The sequence below is a fragment of the Corvus brachyrhynchos genome, unplaced genomic scaffold (assembly GCF_000691975.1).
Source record: "Corvus brachyrhynchos isolate BGI_N302 unplaced genomic scaffold, ASM69197v1 scaffold832, whole genome shotgun sequence".
In the NCBI taxonomy this organism is placed as follows: domain Eukaryota; kingdom Metazoa; phylum Chordata; class Aves; order Passeriformes; family Corvidae; genus Corvus; species Corvus brachyrhynchos.
This window is the reverse complement of record NW_008236798.1, coordinates 96,668-108,528: the sequence shown is the minus strand read 5'-3', so window position 1 is coordinate 108,528 and position 11,861 is coordinate 96,668. Positions and strand designations below refer to the sequence as shown.

Sequence of the window (11,861 nt, the reverse complement as noted above, 5' to 3'; positions counted from 1 at the left end):
CCCCCAAAAAAAAAGACAACTGGTGGACACTTTGCTTTGATATTCATAAAACTGAATTCGTCATATTCAGATAATATAAATTTCACCTAAATACTTAGTCTGAATGTTTGTGATCAACTAGACACATATGAATCCTTCTGACATCCAATAAAAAACACAAGGCCCATGTGGGAATGCAGACAGCTGAATAAACTCCCTTTGCTGAAATTTTTACACAAAACATTAATAGGAAATGTTACAATTGGGTTCAGCTTCACTTGAAATCATAGCTAGACAAATTTAAGCAACGATTTTTACCTATTACCCAAGAAATAATGAGCATCTCCATCCATGAAAAACAGGATGTTTTCATCCTAAAAAGCTGTTTTACATTGTCTGTTGTTTCATTAGGTCGGAGTTTGGTGCCGTCAAACCTGTCAGCTGCATTCATGACAAGCAGACCGAGAAAAATGGTGAAAGAGGCTGCATGGGCTACAAACTTCATAAATGGTCCACGCATTATCCTCCCCAGCTGCAACAGAGAGTAAGAAACACAAGGATATTGCACTGACTGACTCCAAATAAAATTTATATAAAAAGAGCAGTAACACAGATAATCATATGTTTCAGTAATACAAAGCAACAAATATCTGAGAATGTTTGTATACTAGGATGCCCTGCTCACAGTCATCCTTAGAAGTTTCTACTGATTTGCTATTTTCAGAGGAATAATCTACCAGTTTCAGTTAGGATATCAGTGATAGAATAACAGCAAAACTGAAACAAAAAAGCATAAAATATATAATTTAACTCAGCGATTTGAAATAATACTGTAATTATTTTGTGGCATCTATGTCTACTATAGATAATCAAGAGAAAAATTTATTACTGTTGTTGAATTTCTTAATGCTAGCCAGCTTCACTGTGAGACAAGACAGAAAATAAGATTTTGACACACGTACTAAAAGGATTATCACCATGAGTGAATTATGAAGAAAAGAATTCCATTTCCTGACTGATGTGATACTCAATTTAGCAGTTATTGTGCAGTTTTCCCAACTTATTTTCTTTTTTTAAAAAAGTCGTGACACCTCAAAAGGTTAAATTTGTGGTTCTGTAGAGTCTTAATTTCCTCCTGACTAATACAATGGAAAAGTTCTCAGCTTTGTAATGACTATGAAAAACTTAAAAAATGGTTTAGTGCAACACTTTAAAAACCTAAAGGTTCCTTGCACATTCACAGAAGGTTGAACTTTTAGCAATTCTTTACTTTATTTTTGAAAGTGCTTGTATTGATATTAAGAGTCTTAGCTTGTCCACTTATCTGGCAGCTGCAGAAAAGTACTTTTTAATTTCAGACGGACTGTATTTGTACATTACCAATAAATCATTGAAAAAGGAAAATAACAAGTAGGTAAGTCACTGCTATAGCAGAAAATCAATTACTGAAATGTGTGAAATGTGTCTCAAAGCATGTTTTAAGAGAAAAGTACTCATAAAACCCCCAGTCACAATACCAAAAAATGAAAATAATGTAACTGATTTTATTGTCTAGACTGAAAGAAATTTAAAACTATGGCAAAACTTAAAAGATGCCTTTCTCATCTCAGAGAACAATAAAAAAAAAAAAAGAGCCCAGTCCTCTCTTTCAACCTTCCTCTTCCCCTGAAATCATTGTACACACACAGGATTCAACTGCTAGAATTGCGGATCTCATACTGCAACATCTTGAACAATCCTCATAGGAGGCTATTTGCTCCCTCTAACATACTGTCAAGGGAAATTTTCCATTAGTGTCCACTGAAAATGGATACTGGACAACTGAAACAGAGGTTCAACACAAAGCTCAATGAGGTCAGAAATTGCAACCCATCTTTATTGGAAAGGTTTTCCATACTACATATAAACCAAACCAGATATATTTGTAGCACTTAATCCCAGACAGTGCATCGCAAGAGAATGCAGGGCAGGTTGTGTAACTGCTTTGAAGACCTCACGAAATATGACTGTTAGCACTGTCTTGACTTTTATCTATATATTTTTAATAATGAAAAAGAAAATTGCCTTTGAGGTAGTTGGAATCAACCCACAGCTTGAACTTAGTTTAGCTCTGAATCAATGGCAAGTGAGTATCCTCAGCATCTGCCTGCTAAGGCAAGAACTAAATGAAAAACTGTTTGACTCCTTGTTTATAAAGCAGGATTTCTACAAGGCAACTCTTGGTCAACCATCATCACTTACTTTTTTTACTACTTTTTACTTTTTTGTTTACTACATGTTGCAATTAACACAACACATTTACCTGTCTAAATTACAATTGTCTGGACATGCAGCCTTGCAGCCATTCCATTCTAACTTGGCTTTAAAACAACATGTTCCTGAAGTGTTATTTAAGTGTGTCTTTGTCATACAGGAATCTAGGTGCAGAGGAGTTAATAGAAGGCCCTGACAAGGCTTCCCAGGCTGACCTTGCTGCAAGGAGCAATCCAGTAGGCCATGGAAAGGAAGGGAAGTCCGACCGCAACCGCGAGGACAACCAGAAACTTCACTGCCATCGTCTGCTGCCGCAAACCCGACAAATTCTCGTACCAGATCGAGAGGAGTTGCTGCTGGCAGTTTGGATGTGCTACAAACTGTGATAAAGGAAATAAGCACAAACATAATATGGCTATCAGAATAACTTCTGTTAAATTACAGCTATAGGAAGTGCACTGAGAACGATGGAATAGCTAAAACACAGCTTATATTCAAAGGAGCATTGACAGGGGTATAAGAAAAACTATTTTGATAAGCCAAATCTCCCCAACAGGCATGTTGCCATCAGCAACAATAAATACTTTAACATAAAAATCTTATTCATTAACACTATGTTCCATCACAAACTATTAATTTCATCTAAGGCTAATTTATCTGGACAAACTCGATATGTTTCTGACATTTATAATTTTAATTTTATTTAAAAAATGGTAACTTTTACTGCTTCAGAAATTCCAACACTTTAAGTCTTTTGTTCTGCAAAAAAGGCTACATAATCTTCACTTAGGAAAGAAAGAATATGTCAATTTACACATGTTAACACAGAAAATACCATTTTTCTCAGCTGACATGAAGAAACAGCTTTTTGCACATTTGCAGGAAATCAGATAATGATTATCTGTAACTTGGGTCTGGAACCATCTGGACAAACTGCAAAACTGAGAAGTCTGTCCTATAAGGCTCTTTGTGTCCTCTAGATAATATAAGAAGCACCTTACAAAGGTAGATACAAAAAATAGTAGATTCTTGTGCACGGCATATTTTAAAATTGAGATAGGTAAATAAAATTAAAAATTTAATTGAACGTACTATTTCTTTCTAGAATCTTTCTCTGTACTTAAAAGATGACTGCCTGAAGGTGTAAGAAATGTACATACTGAGACAAGAGGAAGTGTTGCAAGAAAGTTCACATTTGCAGAAGCACTGAGACTCAAACATTATGAAGGACCCAAGCTCAATGGGATCTGTTCTCTTCAACAGTTCTTTCAGCTCTCTTTAGTGACTGTAGCTTGGCAAGTGTTTTGCAGGTTCATGTTTGTATACTGGTTCAGCCAAAATGGTTTTCTTCTTTTCTTCCCTTCATGAACACATAAATAGAACTCACATATAAAGTTTTTGTGTGTCCCCCAGGGATGTGAACTCAATTTTTGTAAAAATTTAGGGTAAGATGCTTTTGAAGTATACTATTTATCTGTGCATTCTGGATCTTTGCTTGTACAAACTTCACCACACATATAATTTCTCCCTGGTCGACACAAGTCACCTAGAATTTTATAACCTGTATTATCCAAGTCAAGTTTCCTGGGAAATTCCAATGTTTATGCAGCTACAAACTCAGCTGGTTTCACTGAGCACTATACAGATGGAGAGCAGAGTACTAAACTGACTGTAGAAATGAAAGCAAGCCAAAGAAGGGACAATAATTCCCGTAGCTGGCACCGCCTAAAGCCTGCTTTCTCCAGAACTAAGAAGCACAGTACGAATATTCCCAGGTTATGTCTCTGGTCCCTCTGTACAGACACAAACACAGTTTCTGTGAGACAGGCAATTTCACTAGGTTTTCTCAACTTTCTGAGCAAGACACAACAGCTTGACAAAAGCATGTATCAATTTTTGTTATGTAGTGCACTGCACTGATGCGCTATTCTCTAGCTTTCATAAAATCTTATGTTTTTCCAGGCTTCAGAAGTAGTGCAAATTTTTTTCCATCTTTTCTTTTCTTTAAAAAACAGATTTCAAATAAAAATATATATCTAAAAGTTTTTCATATAGCTACGCATTGTTTTAGAGCCATTTGCTCTCATACTCATTGGGACCAGTGTTCACCCCAAACATCTGCTTCTTGTTTTTATTGCAAGCGAGGATTCTTTTGATTGTAAAATACACTGTGCAAGAGGGCCCAAATATTCATTTCAGTGTTGTAGACTATCAAAAAAAAAATTTTAATAATAGGACAATTTTATACCAGCATCATGACATGCCTGTTTGATCAACGTAATTGCTTACTTTTTTAACTTCATACTTGATGGCGAGTTTTAAGCGGCTGAGGCTGGGGCGACCATGCTCTCCATTATTATGGCTCATCTCTACATCACCATTCAAAATAGCTTCCACTTCTTCTGTATTTCTGCACAAATCAAGCAGTCCAACTACAAAATCTTTGCATTGCATAGACAGTTTCTTGTAATCATTCTAGAAAACAGAGCAGAAAGAAAGAAACTTGCTGTTTAGATCCAACATGAGAGAAATAGCTCTACATCCCATCTACACCTGCGTGAACATGAACAGCTTCTTAGCACCTTGCTATGCTTTTTTCCCCCTAAATGTTCAAGGAATGGGATTCGTCTCACCTTAGTTGTCTTGCACATCTACATCATCAATTTTCACACCTGAGTCACTCCTCTAGACTTGCTTTAGAGGCAATTAAAGAGAAAAAAAAAAAGCAAAACACTTTCAGAAATATCATAATAACAAATTTTAATGGCCAGTTCAAGTTGAGATGAATGGCACAGGGGAAATTTTTCTATTCCCTGTCACAGAAGCCTAGACAACTAACTCAGATGTAGAAAATTGCACTGTAGAGATTTCAGCTGGACAAGATGAGCATCCTACACAGAACACATCTAAAGAAACTCCCAACCTTCTTCAGAATTGCATAAATATACTGAATTTCCTTAGCCCTAGAATTATGCTTTAAACTTTGGCTTTCTCATTTTCCAGCATCTCCTCCAGCTTGAAAACACAAGGTTTGATTGCTGTTCTCCAGCAACACTGCCAGCAGTGGTACAGCTACTGTGGTGATACCACATCTCTGACTGCAGATCTGCTCCAGCTCAATGATCTCACAAGAGACTTCACCATGTCAGCCAAAATGTTGCTCTGCAACTGCAGGTTCAGTTGCTTATTGCTTTAACTACCAAGTTCTCCTTGGGTACTGTTTTCCAAAGGACGTAAGTCAAAACAGAAAAAGGTATTTTGATCATTTCAATCCACAGCTCATTAACCACTCCTTACATGCAGCTGTGTTTGGGTCATAAGAGATGGATATAGCTAGGCAGACAGGGAGTTAGGTATAGATGTATATCTAAAGCTAAAAAAATCTCACAAGAGATTTACTCATGCATGGGCCAACAACTTCTGCTGTTTTTGCGATTTCTGCTCATTTTAATGTCTTAAAAAGATGAAATTACTGTATAATTTTTCCTAAACAAAAGAATGGAATAAACCTCCAACCACTCCACGCCATACAGGACTGCTCACATAGTCTCTATGGTATGCTCAAAGTAATTTTCTACAAATGCTTTTATTACACTGACACATTTCCCCTTCTTCCAGTCTGTTCTTCAGGGTATTTCCCCTTCTTCCACTCTTAAGTCTCTAGTCAGCCCCTTCTCTTTATCCTTCATACTAACTGCCATCTAATGCATCCAATACCTCATCCTGGAAGAGAAACCATTATGTTGAGCAGACAGGATACCCTAATTTATTTGCTGAGGGTGTAATTCATGCATCTTTGTGCTTTATTGCCCACAACACTACAAGAACAGTTTATTACTTGGATCTATTACAGGATTGCATCCAAGTTTTATACTTCACTTTGCTTAGATGAATGCAAACATTCACAGAGAAATATTTACAGACACTATTTTACATCTACATATAACTGCTAGTGATTTATTTTTTTAATAATATAACATAAACAAGGTAACTCAGATCTGTCATAAAGGAGAAAGGCACTTCAATGCCATTTATCTACAAAGAAAACAGAAGCTAAATACTAAAACTAATAATTTCCTGTCATTCTGGATAATCTATTATTGCATTATTTGTTTTTCTTCTATTCAGATGAATAACAGGAGAGGTTAACTAAAATCCTGACTTCTGGCACTACGGAAAGACTTTTTTCGAGAATAATATATTGCCTTCTGTTTGGCTTTCATTCTTGTGGCAGAAGCTAAGATTCAGTATTCAATATTTTTAATACATAAATTTTCTCTTCCAAATGAAAGGAAAATTAGCTATTTTAAATTCACAGACAAAGGAGAAACAAAGGCAACTACACACCTTATACACCAACTCTTCCAAACTGATATTTGACCCTTGAATATCAAATCTAAAAAGGAATAATTTTCAAAAAATATAGGAACAATATCATTTGGACTTCATAATAACTATTAAAATTATTGCAATATATTAATATGTGCATATTTTCTGGTAGAAGATAGGTACATACATCCACACTCACACACACTCTTCATCAGTATTTTCCAGCTCAGGTAACTGACACCTGACATGGAGTTTAAAAACAGTATGTGAGGAGATCATTACTCTATATGGGAATTATTCCTTCTGAATTTAAGTTTGTACACAGTACCACAGTACATATTAGCAGCCAGTAAATTCACCCATAAATTCCTTCAGTTTATTTTCTCATTTGCAAATTCAATAAAACAGATCCCCCTCCCATGAAATACTGCCACTATGATCAGTGGCTTGGTGGTAGCCAAGCTGAAAAGTTGTTGGCAGTCAGGTTATGGCAAACAAGCTTTGGGAATTGAGCGTCGCTCATCACTGTCTCCACCTCAGCCATGGCACAGGCAGCATCAGCTGAAGGCAGAACAAAAACGAAATTACAGCAAAAGTGATTGATACACTCTTCAATGTCTCTCTGTCACACACACACATAAAGCTCCCCCTCCCTGAGTCTCACGTGTCTCCTGCCACTTATGTGAGCCAGGGGAATGTAGCAATTTGTTTGGCTTATTTTCAAAAATGGACAAAGGCATGGATAATTCCATGAGTTGTCCTTTACTGCACATGGTAAACTTCGTGATTAAAAAGAAATCCATTCCTGGGAAACTTCAGATGGTAGTTAGAAATTAAGTTACAGTTGGAGGCTCTAAAAAGAATCAGCCCTTAATTCTGCAGTAAAGCATGTGTGCTTTACTCTCTGCATGTGACAACACTGGTTCAGGGTTCCTCAGCAGTTTAGGAAAAACAAATTGTGCCAAATTTCACCACACCAAGGATGAGGGGGCAGTACTAGCTGCTCCCACCCTGCAGAAGGAAGGTGATGATTTGGGGTGAGCAGTGTGGGGGATGAGGAACATGGGGAACAATGCTGGTAGCAGAGGGCTGAGAATAAGAGTAGCACTGCTGAGAGGAGTCACCTGCTCTTAGTGTTCATGGCAACTGCAGACTCTCTCGGGGTGCCAAGTAAGGGAGCAAGCAGGCTACAGTCACTCTGAGAACCTCAGCTGACCATGCCTTACTTTACCTCTGACAGCGTAGCAGGAGACCACAGCCAGAAGAGCAGTAGAGCATCACTACAGCTGTATCTCCCAGAAGAAAGGGTCTCTTTTCACGCAGTACCCTGTGACCAGTCACAGGCTCCTGCTGTCCCCCAGACTGTGTCTGTGATGAGAATGCTCTCAGGATGCAGGCTGACACTGAACCCCATGGATGAGACAGAGCAGTGCTCCTGACCACATCCTGGCTCTGCTTAGTGAACTGTAGAGGCCAAGATCAGAAATACGGATACTGCTATACTAGAATTGAGAGAACTGAGGACTTCAAAGTGTGATGTAATGTTGGATTTAGGTGTCACAGTAGGTAGCTAAACACATTATTTCCCTTTCAAAGACAGCCCTTATTCCTTCAGTGCTTCACTCCTTCTTCTCTAACAGGTGATGTTAGTTTTTCTTTCGGAAAGTTGACAATAGTGGTAATGCAGACTGGGATCCCATTTCTGTAATGGGGGTTGTATAAATGAAAAAAAAAAAACCAAAAAATCAGACTTTGAGATGATAAATTGAATTTTGCTTCTCATCAGAAAAGCAAACTTGGACGACCTTATTAGGAGGATTAATTTACAGCAAAAATGCAACATATCTACATTTAACTTAAAAATACATTTTCCATTCCATCCCTTTAAACAATAAACTAGTCAGTTGCCATTATAGTTGCAGTGGACTTTATAATAAATGCTGATCTCATCCATTTTGAACAGCACTGGGCCACAGCTGTCCCTCTCAAAACTTCAGGCCACATCTCTGCACAACAACATTTGTCACATACTAGCTTTTAGGTGGGTAAATCATTGAGATGACAGAAAACGTGAGCACCATCTCCAAAAATAAAAATATTCTATATAATATCAAACTCTGTAAAGTTTCACACTAAGCCATGTCCTGCATGTGCATTGAGGCAATTCCAAGCACAAATACAGGCTGGACAGAGAATGGATCAATAATAACACTGAGGAGTAGGACTGGAAGTTTTTGTGGATGAAAAACTCAACATGAGCCAGCAATGTGGGACTGCAGTCCAGAGAGTCAACTGGGCTGCATCCAAATCAGCGTGGGCAGCAGGGTGAGGGAGGGGATTCTGCCCCTCTGCTCTGCTCTGGTGAGACCCCCCCTGCAGTGCTGCATCCAGATCCGGAGCCCCCGACATAAGAAAGAGGTTCACTTGTTGGAGCAAGTCCAGAGGAGGCCACAAAGACAATCAGAGGGCTGGAGCACCTCTCCCATGCAGACAGGCTGAGGGCTGGGGCTGTTCAGTCTGGAGAAGAGAAGGCTCTGGGGAGACCTTACAGAACCTTCCAGTACCTAAAGGGGCTCCAAGAGAGCTGGAGAGGGACTTTGGATAAGGGCCTGGAGGGACAGGACCAGAGCCAATGTCCTTAAGCTGAAGGAGTATAGTTTTAGACTAGATTTTATGAAAAAATTTCTTACTATAAGAGTGGTAAGGCACTGGAACATGTTTTCCTGAGAGGAGTTTCCGTGTCTGGAGATGTTCAAGGCTCTGAATAACCTGGTCTAGTGGGAGGTTCCCTGCCCTGGCAGGGGGGTGGAACTAGATGATCTTTAAGGTCACTTACAACCTAAACCATTTTATCATTCTATGACACAAAACTAAATTAAATGGTCTTCAGAAAATCCTGAAGATCTGAGAATCACTCAGGAAGCCTGAATTAGCTATTTGTTTGGTACAGAAATATTTCTACACTTTGCTTTACATGTCTGTCCAGTTACTCTTCCTTCAGAAGTAGTCTTCTACTGTTTCTGGTTTTACTCCTAAGAATGTTCTTCCAAAACCTTCTTAAATACTGCAACACTTTTAATACCTGCAACAAAATGCAAAAGGCATGTCATGCTAGATGACACTACTGCATAGGTTTGTACAAAAAAAGGGGTTTATTCCAGAGAATAATGGTTTCCCCTGCTGTGGCATTTCCTACTTTGTACGAATAACAGTTCCACAGTCATTGTTCTCTCTAATATTAGGAGACAAAAGCAATTTATAGGACAGTCATAAAACAACCAGCATCACAATTTAGCACTGATCCTTCCTATTGCCTCTGAGGAAGACCAGGAAATTATCTGTGTCACTGGATGCTAAAAGCAACCACTTGAAAGTTCCCCTGCAACAATACCCCATCAGCACTCAAAAATAGCTGACTTAAAATGGCGTATTACCAGAAAGTTCAGTTTTCATTTAGGCCAAGGCTTGAAATACCTTAAATGGCTCAGGCTGACCCTAGGTGGAGCTAAAGATTTGCCATGTCCAGCTAACCTATGCACTAAAAATATACTTGTTTTGATTACACTGGCACAGATAACACATTTTTACCAAATCCACACTTTTTTTGCAGTGACTACATTATCCAAATAATTGTAGCAAATGCCTGAAATAAAACAAGGGCAATAATTTTTTAGATTAATTGCTGCAAGCAGGTATATGGGCTTGCAAGAAGGGAAACAAGCCCAGACTCAGTAAAGCTGACAGCGTCCATTTCTCATAACTTTTAAACACTAGTATTGCCTCCACTGAACCTAAGACAGGTATTTTGCAGAAAAGTCCCTGGCCTGTCTAGATATTGTAAATTCTACAGCTTATCAATAGTGTAAATGTCAACTCTCATCAATTCAGTTATAAATGTACTCCATAGTCTTTACTATTTATCCAGAATCACCACATGATTTTAGCATCTATAAAAATGTTCCCAAAAGACCTTATATTGCCAGCTGCCTGCTCCTGGTGAAACCTTAAATTAATGGAGAGTTAAATTTCCATGCTGCCTTGTGCTCATGCTCCTCACTGCTCCTATTCCCCTCCACTCTAAACAAAGAGTATGTACGTTCCAAACAGAGCCTGGATGATTAATGCCCAGCAGTACAGAGCTGCTTTTTCCCTCATCTAGTCTTCAGTTTCTCCTGAGGGACAGTATCCAAGATCTGTCAAAATTCTTTGTACAAGATTACAGTAGAAGTGAAGCTCTCATTTTAGAGAAAGCAACCGAGACAAAAGAGGAACTGGAAAAACAGAAGTCACCAAAGAAGGAACTTCCTCATGGCACTTCAGAGCTGGCTGCAGAAGCTTGTTCTGTGACCCAGCCTACTTGGGTTCTCACCTGTGTGCTCCATGCCCTGCCTGGTGATGCCACAGCCAGGTACAGTGCTCCCATTCATCTCACTGATTGTGTACTGCAGCATACATTTGAAGGACACCTCTTGCTGACTGTTCCAGATGATGATTTTATTTATCTTTATAATAATCTTAGCTTGTGTCACTCCAACTGTGGTAAAGGGATCTATACAGTCCCTACAAATCAGACATGCTATTTAACTCAACATAGCTGTGAAATTAACCGGCTGCACTTACGGTTTATGAAAAATGGTTTTCAGTTCTGTTCTAAATTTACTCTGCTTTAAGTTAATCAAGTCCTTTTGTTCCCATCAGCAGCTGCTAAAGAGAAAGAAACAAGTATGTGGTTTCAATACTCTTCTCTGAACTGTACATGAAATCAGTGGATGAAATCTCAGTCCACTGAGGTCCTAAAGGTTTCTGCCAGGGACTTCTAGTCATCTCCTGCTAGTGAAGTCTACGTATATTGCTCTGTCACAGTAGCATCTGCTTTCAACAGGGTCCCACGAGGCAAACCCAGGCTAAGTGATTTTAGCTAACACTGGCAATATTTGCACAAGGCCTGACTTCCCAATTACTGACAGGTAAAACCTTACATTCTTACTGCCTTAACTCATGCTTCAAGAATCTATGAAGCTTGGGTCTCAACTATTAATATTTTTTAAAAACATGCATTTATGAAATATTAAAATTTCTATGTAACACTGAAAAAGTCTTTTACTCTAGAGGGTTCACATACAACTAAGTACAAGTAAGCAAGAAAGAGAAAGAAGTGAATAGAAATACCAGAATAGCACATTAAAAAAGGAGGACATTTATTTAGAATCCTCCTTGTGAATAAGTGCAAAACATTATAAGAAGTATGAAAGCTTCAAGTCCAAATACAAGAAACTAATGAGAATGCATGAGGCTTTAAT

The 11,861-nt window shown here is 38.4% G+C and overlaps 1 protein-coding gene across 1 annotated transcript in view; it reads right to left on the bottom strand.

Annotated features, from left to right (window-relative positions):
- TRPC6 (transient receptor potential cation channel subfamily C member 6) overlaps positions 1-11,861 on the bottom strand; it is a 32,205-nt gene that overhangs the window by 19,260 nt on the left and 1,084 nt on the right. Inside the window, exons 2-4 of the mRNA XM_008628838.2 lie at positions 4,522-4,707; positions 2,448-2,612; positions 298-511 (exon numbers count right to left, since the gene is read on the bottom strand). Of these exons, the coding sequence (XP_008627060.1) occupies positions 298-511; positions 2,448-2,612; positions 4,522-4,707 (565 nt within the window). The remainder of the gene's footprint in view (positions 1-297; positions 512-2,447; positions 2,613-4,521; positions 4,708-11,861) is intronic.